Below are 13,584 nucleotides of genomic sequence, written 5' to 3'. Positions count from 1 at the left end.
CTGACCCCGCTCTGTCATTTTACGAGTTGCTGTTGTTCCCACTTGCTTCCACCTTCTTATAATACCACTAACAGTTGACCATGAAATATTCAGTAACAAGGAAATTTCATGAATGGACTTACTGCACAGGTGGCAACCTATCACGGTACACGCTTGAATTCACTGAGCTCCTAAGAGTGACCCATCCTTTCATAAATGTTTGTAGAAGCAGTCTGCATGCCTAGGTACTTGATTTTATACACCTGTGGCCATGGCGTTGATTGGAACACCTGAATCCAATGATTTGGAGGGGTGCCCCAATACTTTTGGCAATATAGTATATATGGTATTGCAAGTATTAATGAGTATCTCATTTAATCTTTTTTTTTTATACTGCAAATACATTTGAAAAGAATATGTATTAAAATGTCATTTAAATACATTGCTCACTAATGAGCAATATGCAACCTGGGACATTTTTAACTATGATTAAAATGATGCCAGATTTCAAACATAAGTGATTACAATTCAAGCGTCATAAACTACTTTAAAGAACAACCACACCTTTGTTTTAAAAATCAATATTGTAATGAGCTTAGCACACCTATTAAACCTTCAATATTAATGTTATATCTACTTTTACTGCTAAAATCAACCAAAATGGTGAAAGCTTACCTCATCACTAACTAACCACACAGGCTCTTGTGGAGGAATGAGTACACATGATGTACTCTTCTGTGGTCTACAAGGCCCAGCATTCACTGCATTTGAAGAAATGTATCTAGTCAATCCATTAACAGGTACTATGCAGGTTGAACAGAGTGGAAGCTGACTTGTTAAAATTTGAATATTACAAAAACTTGCTTACTTACTAAGTATTGTCAGCTTCACCCAACTATGCAATGTCAGACAAGTGTATCACTCTTCCATTCATCAATGCTGAGGTAGAACAGTGAGCATGTGAATCCTGCTAAATCTCCTCATCATGTCCACCAAATTCTTTAACAGGTGGGTGTGATAAACAGAGGGGGAGTGGGAGGAAGTGAGTGTCCTGGGGTACATTGAATGCTAGGACTTGTAGAGCACAGGACAGTGCTTCCTGTGTACTCATTCTTCCACAGGCCCATTAAATTAAGCAGGTCATGACAAAATCTTAGTTTATTTGGCAAGATGGAATAGCATTTATATTGCTGGTTGAAAAAGTGTGGTGTGCTCATTACAATCTATATTTAAAACAAAAGTGAAGTTGTTATTTAACTATATTATTATTATAGTTAATCACTGCTTAATAGAATGATAACACATGTTAATTAAAAAGATTACAATAATTTAGAAAAATGTATCATAAAATGTACAAAAATTGTTATTTAAGATCACTAAAAAATCTGTCAAATTGAAATTCTGTTAAGCACTCTCTGACCTTGGAAATTGAGGATTTCTAGTTAACTGGAGAACCAGAGAAGATGCAAAGAGTATACCTTCTCCCAGGCCCAGGAGGTCAAGGGACCAAATATAACTGCCACTCATTCTTACTTCCTAGCCATGTGATCACATTATATTTTGTACAACATAAAACACCATGTTCCATCTTATTGTATCTGCTGTGTGAATGTTTATATGGCTTGTTAGGCTTAAAGCTAAACTCCAGCTTTCTGTCACTTTAAAATAGTTCATTTGGACCAAGGTGGTTAAAACACACTATTACCGTCACTAACAGATGTGAAGGTAATAGTTTGTTTTGACCAGTTTTGTATAAATGAATTACTTTAAAATGACAGAAATATGGTGTTCAGCTTTAGGCTAAACAAGCCATATAGAACTTTCCACAGCACATAAAATGGGGTAAACAATAAAGAGTGTCGCTCAAAGAGTCTAAAAAGTACAGAGGGGTGATGATCCCCCAAATTTTGGGCAGATCAGTCCATCGTCCTTATGAAGGTAAAAGTACATTCCTATGAGAAAGCAGCCAGCTTGTCAGATGGAAGCTCATCTGTGATAAAAAGCAAATAGGAAGAGGAGAACAGCAGCGAGGCTGTTGTGATCACGGCCTGAGGAAGGAGCATGCATGCTCCAAATGTGTGCCACCCACCAGCCTCTCCTCTACCCCTGGATCCGGTGACTTCACTGCTTCTAATGACGGAAGTCCAGAGCCTTGAGTCTACCTGACTGCCCAGCGTGACTGCACCTCTCTGGACACACACCGCTGACAGCGGTCCAGACCATTTAGTGATGGATGGCTTATTAGTGATGTGCTTTGTTCAAGTACTTCTCTTATGAGTTGTTACATGATCTTTTTAATAAATGCCATTTTAATATATTACTACGCTCAGAAAGCGCTGCTGTTCTCTCTTCCTCCTTAATATATAATGAGGTGTAACCTTAAAAGCTAAAAATGGGCCTAAAGAGATTTTATAAGGCATTAGCGTCACTTGTTGAGAGTTCTTTCCCTAGGATTTTCCCTTATTCATCTGGATATCTCTATTATGGCCACCAGTGTATTCTGTACCTAACCTGAACTGCTTGCCTCAATACAACATAGTAATTCTGTTGTTTGGTTTCTAACCCCAACTCTGTATGGCAATAGACCACGTATATATTTTTTTAACAGGAGAAAATTTAGGGAACAGTTTCTAAGCTGGTGCATTATAAATGTATCGAAATTTCTATATGACATATACGCCATTATCCGAAATAAAAACAGTAAGCATATGCTTGCACCCACAGTAATATATGCTATAATATTTGCATTTGACTTGTATAGAATGTGTTTTTTCTGTCATGTTTGGTTAAAGCATAGAAAAAGTACTGGTGCATATTACAAGTGACACTGTGGGCAATTGAAATCAGGTGGCTTTACTCTAGTATGCTTTTTTAAAAGGTTTATCCAAAAATGAATATCAATAAAGAGTATAGTATCCACACCTAAGGTGAGAGTTACAGGACAAATGTAAGGATAATGTGTTGAAACAGAAAATCTCTGGAAACTAGAATTTGATAATTTTTTACACTCTAGGTAAGATAATATACCTCACTTAGGATGCAAAAACCCTTGATTCAGATATGGGAAAGAGTGATAATAACTTGTTTAATAATGTATTTATTTGTGTGGGTTAAAAAAAAATAAGTTAAACAAAAATATTAAATTCTCATTCATTTTGACTGGAAACTTTGCAAAGCTGCAGTGACCACCAGTTTTATGAACATTTTCTTAAAATGGACATGATGGCAAGTTATTTTGCAGTGTACCCTTATGTTAACTATAGTTTATACAACCATAAACCTTATTAGGAAAAATGCCTTCCTGTTCTATTTGTGTATATACTTTTCCCACCATAGTGAGATACCTGTGTTTTCAAACATGCAAGAACCAGTACATAGCAGGTTCACACAGCTATTAAACACTACCTAGCACAAACAGAACACACTGCATTGCAGCCCAATACAGAGTATTTCCATTTATCTAAAAATAAGATTTTTATTAAGGACACAAATTATTCAAAATTTCTCCTCTAGTTTGGCTTTATGGGCCTATAAGCATTTAATGCCTAATATTTTGGGGTGCATTACAACTTTGCTCTAAATGCAAAAAGACTTTGACACAGTGTTAAAATGTGGTCATACTCAGTACTGCTACACAATGCAGCATGTCCATATTTCAAGCTACATATGAGATTTAGGATGAGGGCGAGGGGAGTTGGGAGAAGGAAAGGGCTAGAGATTTAAACAAATTTCTCCAGCCACAGAAGTGGAAACAGCACTGATTGGTTATCTAGCTCTGCCCTTTAAAGGGGAGGGCCTTTTGATGATGGGTTGGTTTGGTTTGGGTTGAAGGGACCTCCCCAGAATTACACAGCTGTGGTCATTTTTTCAGTGTTTTTGTTTTCTTAGAATAATCTCTAAATATTCTCTATGTATATATGTATATTTTTTATATACAGCGCGTACAAAAGGATAGTGTACATTGTCCTCTTCACAGTCGGGTCTGAGCTTCAGGGATATAAATCTCTATGCTGTCAGCACTTTCTGTGGCAGAGTTGTGCCGGTAAGAGGCAGCACGTTTGGCTGCCAACAGCCTCTTCCTAGCCTCTTGCCTCTGGCGGTCAACGGAGTCCAAAGAACGGTCTTTGACAGGATGCACTTTCTGACGGAGTGGCTTCTTTGGTATTGGAGGAGGAAGCTTCTTCTCCTCCTAAAATTGGAAAAGTAAACAAGACAGTTTAAAAAAAAAACATTTAAAGCATATTGAAGTAAATTGAAAGTAAAACTGTGGCAAGGCTATGGAAATTTAGGTATTTACTGTACATATTCTTAACAAGCAGTAAAGAACGTTATTCAAAACCTTATTAGGCCTCAGTAGCTGCAGACACTGTAGTGTAACCTCAAAATTCATGGCAGAAGCACTGAAGTTATTCAAGTGATCCTCTCAGCAGCATAGCTCACCCTGTTCCCCTACCTGATCATTTGCCTTGTGTTTATATTAGAGCTTAGAAGTAGAGATGAGCGAATTATTCAAAAATTCGATTCGGCTGATTCGCCGAACTTGCGGAAGAAATTCGATTCGATGCGAATTTATTCGCTGCGAATTTAACTTATTAAAAGGGTTTCTAGGCTTCAGAGAGCCTTTATATTAGTGCAGAACACTGTACCTTTAATTTAAATGCCCTTGGAGTCTGCTGGGGAAGAGAAATAATACTGTCAGTCAGTATGACATGCAGATGAGTGCCGTCGATCTTAGAATCACCGCACACTTCACTCATTTGGGCAGTCACGGGGCACGACGAAGAAGAAGAAGAAGAAGAATGAAAAGAAGAAGAAGAAGAAGAATGAAAAGAAGAAGAAGAAGAATGAAAAGAAGAATGAAAAGAAGAAGAATGAAAAGAAGAAGAAGAAGAATGAAAAGAAGAATGAAAAGAAGAAGAAGAAGAATGAAAAGAAGAATGAGAAGAAGAATGAAAAGAAGAAGAAGAAGAATGAAAAGAAGAAGAAGAATGAAAAGAAGAAGAAGAAGAAGAATGAAAAGAAGAAGAAGAAGAATGAGAAGAAGAATGAGAAGAAGAATGAAAAGAAGAATGAAAAGAAGAATGAGAAGAATGAAAAGAAGAATGAAAAGAAGAAGAAGAAGAATGAAAAGAAGAAGAAGAAGAATGAAAAGAAGAATGAAAAGAAGAAGAAGAAGAATGAAAAGAAGAAGAAGAAGAATGAAAAGAAGAATGAAAAGAAGAAGAAGAATGAAAAGAAGAAGAAGAAGAATGAAAAGAAGAAGAATGAAAAGAAGAAGAAGAATGAAAAGAAGAATGAAAAGAAGAAGAAGAAGAATGAAAAGAAGAAGAAGAATAATGAAAAGAAGAATGAAAAGAAGAAGAAGAATGAAAAGAAGAAGAAGAAGAATGAAAAGAAGAAGAAGAATGAAAAGAAGAAGAATTCCAGTACAGCAAAAAGTGTATCTGCAGAGAGCTCCGCTATTTCTGACAGTTCTCTGACAGTTCCTTCACATTTACAGCGGTTGAAACATTGTATCTATTTGTTTCCGAATAAAAACATCTGTATCCTAAATGGAAACAAATAGATACAATGTTTCAACCGCTGTAAATGTGAAGGAACTGTCAGAGAACTGTCAGAAATAGCGGAGCTCTCTGCAGGGACACTTTTTGCCGGCTGTAGAAGGGATGAAAATCGGCCGATCGGGAAAAATTCGATTCGCGCATCCGAAGTTTGCTAATATTTGGATTCGGTGCGAATCGAATTTTTCCTAATATTCGAAACGAATTCCACTTCGCCAAGTTCGATTCGCTCATCTCTACTTAGAAGTCTAAAAGTCAATTTTGGGAGGGCGAGCAGTACGAGCTGAACTGCTGAGATAGATGACTTGAATGACCAGGCCATTTAAAGAAAAGGTTCCCTTCAAAGGAAAGTTTATAACATACTGTATATGCTGCCATGGAAATGCATTTTAAGAATATGAAAGAAAAATTCTGGTACTAAGGTATTTTCAGCTTTTGTAAATATAGCTGATAAAGTGTATCTATAGTGAAGACTTTTTTTCATTTTGGATAGAAACAAAGACTTGGCTCTTACCTTGGATTCCAATAGCTTCCATCCATTTTCCTTTAACTGCTGCAACTCTGAAAACTTCATCCCCACATCTTCAAATGAAAGTTGGAGGAGATCCCAGAAACCTGCTAGGTCTTGAGAAGTAGGCAGAGGGAATGACGTGGGATCCTAAAGACCAAGTAAATAGGTTTGCATAAGCAAAATCAGCAGATGTATGGTCTGTATGTATAGATGCATAGATTGTAAAAAAAGTAACAGCAAAATATCACTTAATAGGAGAGGAGAACTAGGGCCAAAGCAATCAGTAACTCTACTGATCCCAAAGAGCTCCATTCTCATATGATATAGGTGCTACACATGTGTCTTTACACAGTGTTCTACATTGAAGTTCTTAAAACAGTGGGGGCTTGCCTTTGAAGCCTCTCTAAAACCCCAATGTCCTTATTATAATGTGAACACTGGACCCCAGTAACATTCAAGATGTGGCTTTACATATGATGTGGGCTGTGCTACAGCAAAAGTGTATTTACAAAAAATAATAAAAATAATACAGTTCAAATTGCCAAAAAATGACATTTCATTGCTGTTTTGTTTTTGTTTAACAGTACACAGACACTTATTTATTTAAAGAATGGTCTTGTATTTATTTTCAGGGGAACCCCACACTTATTTTTCTGTAAGTGTGTGGTCTTCCATTAACATTCATACCAGACCCTCATTTAGGATACAGGTCCAGTATGCATGAAGGCAATCCACAGCCATTTGTTTACACGCAGAAGCAGGAAGCAGCTGGGAGCTGTCATTTTTTAAGGGCAACCCCCAGTCATATGTCACCGTTTTTAAAGGAATGCGAAATGTTTAATGTTATGCTTTAAGCATTGTTAAAATTGCTGTTGCCCACCAAACCTAATTTTTAAAACTTTTTCTGCTCTGTTCCCCAGGGCAGTGCTCAACCCCATGTCATTTTTTTGACAATCCTCTGCCCATGAACCTAGACAATGGCCGTCACTACATTTAGCTCTCATTGACTTCAATGGGGTTTAGATTCAATATCAGAACTTTTGTTAAGCTTGAGAACCTACCGCAAATCCAAACCCAAACAGTATCATCGTTAAGCCTTTCACTGCCAGGTCCATGTGGTGTACAGACCTACAGCACTGCTTCCTGCTGGCCAGGTCTGTACACCAGACAGACCTGATTCCTCCTTCTGCTATATGCTCATGGTCCCTCCAGTGACCATGAACTTATAGCATAACTGCAGAACTAAACACAGCTATTAACAGCGGATGACAATCCGCTGATCAGAACTATTCACCTACAATGTGACCCCCTCACCCCCACCCACTGCTTCTGTCTGCCTGTCACCTACTGCTCTCTGTCCCTCCACCTAACCTGCTGTCCTGGCCACTAAATTGCCCTCACTTCCTTACTTACCCCTTCCTCTGCCACTGATCTCCCCCAGCACCTTTCTCACTCCCTCCGCCAGCATCGATCTCTAGATGCAATTGTAGGCTTCCCCTGCTACCTCTACCACTGACAATTGCATCCAGCCACAGTGTTTAAAGAAGTCAAAAATATTAAATAATCCCCCCTCCCCACTGTGACCCCCGCCTCCTGTCAGTGCGGCCCCATCTAGGCAGCTCTTTTAGCCAGCTCTCCCTCCAAACCTCTCCCGCCGGCTGCAGCTGTTGCCCAGGAGGTTAGTGAGTGTCAAGATGGAGAGCGAGGGGGGAGGGGGGCAGGTAAACATGTGTTTATCAGCCACCTTTCTTCCTAGAATGAACAGAGCGATCAGTACTGATTGCTTCTGTTCATTCAATACTGAAGTATAGTAAACATATAAAAATGTTTAATATGTTTTAGTTTGTAAATGAATAGGAGTCTCTATGACTCCTATCTCATTCACCTACAGTGCAGATCAGGCTGCACAGAAAGGGATTGTCTTCAGTCCCTTTCTCTGTCTCAAAAAGAGACTTTAGGGGTCTGTTTAGACCCCTGGTGTAACAAAAAAAAAAAATTAAGTCTGTTAAAAATACATTTTTAAAAATAAAATAAAAACCACAGTAATGGCCCTTTCACATGGGCAGATCAATTGGGTCCACCTGTCAGTTTTTTGGGTGGACCCAATCTAACCCTCCATTATTCTCTATGGAGCAGTCGATGTAAACAGATTTATGTTTGTTTACAGTTGCCTACATCCAATCTGATCCACTAAAAACAGACGGATGGCGATCTGTTCCACATCTATATAGCGGATTGGATGGCAGGCAGATGTAAGCAGACAGGCGGTCCGTTTACATCCCACCACCCGTGGAGGACAGCGGGCTATGTCTGTTCTGCATAAGCGGAGCAGATACAGACCAGCCACCTGCCTGCTCAGCAGGGATCAGCAGAAAGATTCTCCGCTGAGTAAGCATGTGGAAGGGGCCTAAAGGTAGATTTAGACATGCCTCCCTTGCCTCCGAAGCCCGATTTGCATTAGGTTCATGCTCCAGTGGCTACTGACAGGCAGTGAGGTGTTTTAACCCCATTTTTGCTGACAAATGCGCTGCAACCACCTTTTATTGCATGTGGCACTTCCCCATTGACTTGAATGTGTAGTGTTCAGCGAGTGCAAAGCAAAACAAGTTTGCCGTGGGCACAACGTGACACATTGCAGTTGCAGCATGTAAATACTCCCGTCCGATGCTTATTGCATCTTAAGAGGGGACAGTTGGTGGGTGGCAGAAAAGCAGCTCAACAGCACATTTTTGCCACCCCCCCCTCACCCGCAAGTCTAAACAAGGCCTAGGGCCTCATTCATGTGGGGCATACTACAACGAGGCTGTGTTTAGCTCCACAGTGATGCACAACTGTCTTGTGCATTCCCCTGCAGGCAGCCCCATCAATGTCAATTGGGACACAGTAGCTGCAGGGGAATGCACAGGTGTACCGTGCATTCCTGTGCAGGTAGTCCTATTTATGTAAATCGGGAGGCAGCGGCTGCAGGGCCACTGCTCCTAACTTGACATCCGTGTGGGTGCATGCCCCTGAACTCACATTGTCTGCTTTGGGGGCCATGCACCTACACCTGCATGGATGTCAGGTCTGTCCATACAGCTGCTGCATCCCAATTGGCATGAACGGGATTGCCTGCACAGGGAAACACAAAGCACCTCTTTGGGTAAACACCGCCCACCATATAGCCTTCCATGTGCATACGCTTTAGTACACCCCATGTGAATGAGGCCTTAGTAGGAATTTGGCAGGAATGTTGTATGTTATGTTGTGTTTATGTATGCATATAAGGATTTTAGTGCTTTTTTGGGTTAAAACAGCTATCAGATAATCATTTGTGTTGCACAACTACTGTGGGGAAAAAAATCAGTAACACCTTATTTTCATTCTACTAGTCATATGCTTTCAGAAAATGTATGGTTTGAGGGGTCTTTTACAAATTCTGAAAGCTGTAAGTGAAAAATGAAAACCTCTAGATATTTATAAAAATATGCTTAGTTACAGTTTTGTATACATTAGATTTTCACTATTTCGCAAAAAGGCACACTTAAAAATTTACAAATATTAATAATTTATAATCTCAATACAGGTTACATTTTTATATTTAGTAGGAATCTAGCAATAATTTTGTGCAAATTGCTGTGCTTTTATCTGCTAGCAATGGTCTTTGTGTATTTTTAGAGAAAATATTGTTTTGATAAACATTTGGGCAAATATTATGGGGCCCTAAAAATCAGTAGCACCTTCTTTTTGTTCTACTGGTCATCTGCTTTTGGAAAATATATGGGTTGGGGGGATCTTTTACAACCTTTGAAAGCTGTAAGTGAAAAATGAAAACCTCCAGATGTTTAGAGAAATCTGGCTATTTACAGTTTTGCGTACATTTGACCCTCACCATTTCGCAAAAGGGTGCAATTCAAAATTTGCAAATATTTGTTATTTAGTAACTCAATAAAGGTTAAGCTTTTATATTCAGTAGGAATTTAGCTGGAATTTTGTAAAATTTGCTGTACTTGAATCTGCTAATAATGATTTTAGAATATTTTTAGCACAAATCTTGTTTAAAAAACATTTGCGCAAATATCATGGGGTCCTAAAAATCAGTAGCACCTTCTTTTTATTCTACTAGTCATGTGCTTTCAGAAAATATATGGTTTAGGGGGTCTTTTACAATCTCTGAAAGCTGGAAGGGAAAAATAAAAAGCAATGGAAAAATAGCAAAAATTGTCCAGCCACCTGAGTTTAAAAGTGGAGCGCAGAGCCTGGTAGCAAAAGGGTTGATGGAAACCTATCATTAGAGAAATATGAATGATGCCCCTCTTGAGCGCTACTTGTAACATGCTAGTTTCATGGCTGTCATGTTGATCTGGTCGTGTCAATGCTCTAAGTCTCTAACCTGGTTTGCAAGTTTTCAGATATAGACTTAGAACATTTCTCTTCTACACCATTGACATTCCAGAGCTCCATACTTGTTTTAGGACCATGATCTAGAAACATTACATCAGTATAAAAGCCAAACAGCTTGCATATTATGGAGGAGGTCAGCAATGGCATCTGCTATTTTCTTCATGCAAGAGCAACTTCAAAGCAAATGTATTAAATATTGGTGACACTAAGGCCCCATGTACAAGGGACACTTCTGAACAATGGAAACTGACTGCTGAAAAACGTAGGTCAAAAACATCTGTTTTGCCACGTTTGCATAATGCGTTTATGCGCGATTGTGTTTAGAATTTGTGTTTTGCATTTTTTAAAGATAAACACAGGAGAACCTCCCAAATGCCCAGAATGCACTGAAAAGTGGTAAACTATTAACTATTTCAGACTGTTTCAGAGAAATACAGAGCGTAGAAGCAGAGAGAGCAGTATTTGTTGAGATTAGCTTGGGTGCGAGTTGCTCATTAACATTTCTTTTGTTTCCAAGGGTGGGAAAGGTGTCTGGTGAAGTGAGTCACTAAGGCCACCTGGCAGAGGGTCTTCATGAGAAATTTGAGGTGTGAATGGTCATTAACATATCTTTTGTTTCCAAGGGTGGGAGAGTTCTGAGGTGTCAATTGGTCATTACAATGTGTGACAAGCTTGGTAGAAACATCCTGTGTTCAGTGTTTTGTGCATTTGAGTACCTTGAAAATGCTTTTGCATACATTTTTCATGATGAAAAAAGGCTCTGGACAGCATCGAGAACTGGAAGAGTTAAAAAAAATTTAAAACGCTTATAAACGCGATTTGCCGTTTTTAGCCGCGTTTACAAGCATTTTGCGTTTGAAACACTGATAAAATCAACTGCTTAAAGCAAGTTTTCTGCGTTAAAAAAACGACTGTAAACTCAAATGCCTGTAAACGACTGTAAACAAAGATGTGTACATGGACACATAGGAAAACATTATGGTGAGTTCAGGGGCTGCTGAAAAAAACGCTGATCAGCTGCAGTGTACATGAGCCCTACATTTTATCATTGATCTGTAATGTTAATATAGGGACATTGCTCCCAGGCAAGTAAAAAAAGAAAGCCCAGGAGCACTTATGCAGTATAATGGCTATTTTAGTGAAGGAGCAGAAAATATTCACTTGTTATGTAATGTTATATCATCTGACCTTGTGCAAGACACAATCTTGCTTTTGTTGTTTTTTTAATAAGTTCCACTGTGTTTGATTTGCCATTCAAAGTAAAAAACCTCATTGTAAATTTTAATCTAAATCTGCAATGCCTGTTTTATTTTTTTTAATATTTTTTCAGCTTTATGGTTCTGGCTTTCCAGCTGATTTTCCATTTCGAATAGGAATATAGAAATACATGTGTATATATACAATACTGCCAAGGATTAAATATCAGACTGCAGGGAACTCAGAACTGAGGTGAGACAATAATCAAAGTATAAGCAAAGAATAACTATGACTGCTGAGAAGCATATGCCTTACCATTATCTAGTCAATTTGGCTTTGCAAGTGGCACAAAAACAATTTAAGTTAGCAAAGAAGAAATGCTTCAGCCTTATACAAGTTACATAAAATTGTCCACTATTACAAAAACCAATACAAACTGTCACAACTAAACTATGAGCATGTTTAAACCATAAATTGAAAAACAGGCAAAACAACTGCCCCCTCAAGCCAGCGGCCTGCATTTTTTAGGCAACTCTTTAAATGCAGGCCTCAAAACTAAGCCTGCAATACTTTATGGAGTAATCTATGCTTAACTCTGACAAATCCCACAATGGCTGACCACTCATGGAGGGGATGATGGGAGGCAAGACTAAGGCAGTCAGTCTCAAAGCTGTTAGTTAAGGTTGAGCCTGGCAAACCTGACTCAGGTTCTTGCTTAACCATTTCACCTATCACACATGGAGGCAGAATGACCAAAGCTCCTCAGTGACAAATGAGCCTGTTAAAAGTGCAGATTCAGCATCGCTGAGCTTACTGCTTGTTTGTGGGTTAGCGAGTACGCACACAGGCAGCATTGCTACTGCCTGAGGTGACCATTTTAGCATGGAGGTCAGTAAAATTAGCTATGTGGAGATTTTGTTTTCACCAGCAGTATGGCTGCAGTATGGCCAAAGTATTTTTATGTAGGCTCAAGGGACCCTCAGGAGTAAATGCACAGGGAAGAAGGTCAATGAGACTGATTTCTATGTGTAAGAGGTAGTTATAAGTGTCTGGTTACTTCTAATTTAATGTTCCTAAAAAAAATTTTAATACGTTTATTTAATTTTTCTGGGGCGTGGAGGGGTAAGTTTGTCTTTTAAAGATAGCTACACTATAAATTGAAATATCTGCCATGTCAAAAGACAAAATTTAAAATGTTATATATAACCTTTAACTGTAATCCCTATGAAAACTAGCAGAGCACTTCATGGTATGGGAGAGGTCCTATGGACTCCTAAACATACAGCTTCATAGCTGTATATCTGATTTATGATATTAAAGCAGCCCACACATGATATTATTTTATTTTTCATTCAACCAGAGAGTTGAATGAAAAAAATTGACTTGATTCCCCTATCCATGCACTCTATGTGGATGGGGGAATCCTCTCCACTAAGCTATTGTATTCTGACAGCGGGGGAACAGCGGGGATCAGAATACACTGAACAATGTTGCAAGATGTATCCAGCAGCGCTGGTTGAGCAAGGAAAATTCATAAGGGTGGTTGTATAGAAGTCGATTCGTAGATTGACTTTTGTACAAATTCAGTACCCATACAAGGATCTAAATTTGTGTGGTTCCAGTTGAACCAGCCAAATCTTCATCCATGTATGGCTGGGTTAAGGCTTTGCTGCCTCTGTCTGCTAGTCTAAAGAGATCTGTAGTAACTATGGTGATGTCGCTACCATATTACTCTTTGTTCTCCTTGCTGGAGGCTCTGATATAAGGAAGCAAAACCCTGCCTCTACCAAGGTGACTACATCTACAAAGGGGCACAGTGCAGAGGAAGTATTGTAAAACAGTAATTGGTAGAGGTTCACTGCATGGAGACCCCGGAAGATGCCGGTGACAAGTTTTTTACCCATGTCTGCTGTTTTTTAACTTCCAGAACTTAGTTCCTGTTGAAGATATGCA

At 38.9% G+C, this 13,584-nt stretch overlaps 1 protein-coding gene across 4 annotated transcripts in view; it reads right to left on the bottom strand.

The window, feature by feature from the left end:
* Positions 1-3,060: 3,060 nt before the first annotated feature.
* DLGAP3 (DLG associated protein 3) overlaps positions 3,061-13,584 on the bottom strand; it is a 518,806-nt gene continuing 508,282 nt past the window's right edge. For all 4 annotated transcript variants that reach the window (XM_089688984.1, XM_089688981.1, XM_089688980.1 and 1 more), the window contains 2 exons: positions 6,055-6,198; positions 3,061-4,168 (listed from right to left, as the gene is read on the bottom strand). In XM_089688984.1, the coding sequence (XP_089545110.1) occupies positions 3,950-4,168; positions 6,055-6,198 (363 nt within the window). In that variant the 3' untranslated portion in view covers positions 3,061-3,949. The remainder of the gene's footprint in view (positions 4,169-6,054; positions 6,199-13,584) is intronic.

The sequence above is a fragment of the Staurois parvus genome, unplaced genomic scaffold, assembly GCF_062004578.1.
Source record: "Staurois parvus isolate SC_StPar_1 unplaced genomic scaffold, SC_StPar_1.0 ptg000464l, whole genome shotgun sequence".
Taxonomy (NCBI): Eukaryota; Metazoa; Chordata; class Amphibia; order Anura; family Ranidae; genus Staurois; species Staurois parvus.
Note: the sequence above shows the minus strand (reverse complement) of the source record. Positions and strands in the feature narration are given on the sequence as shown.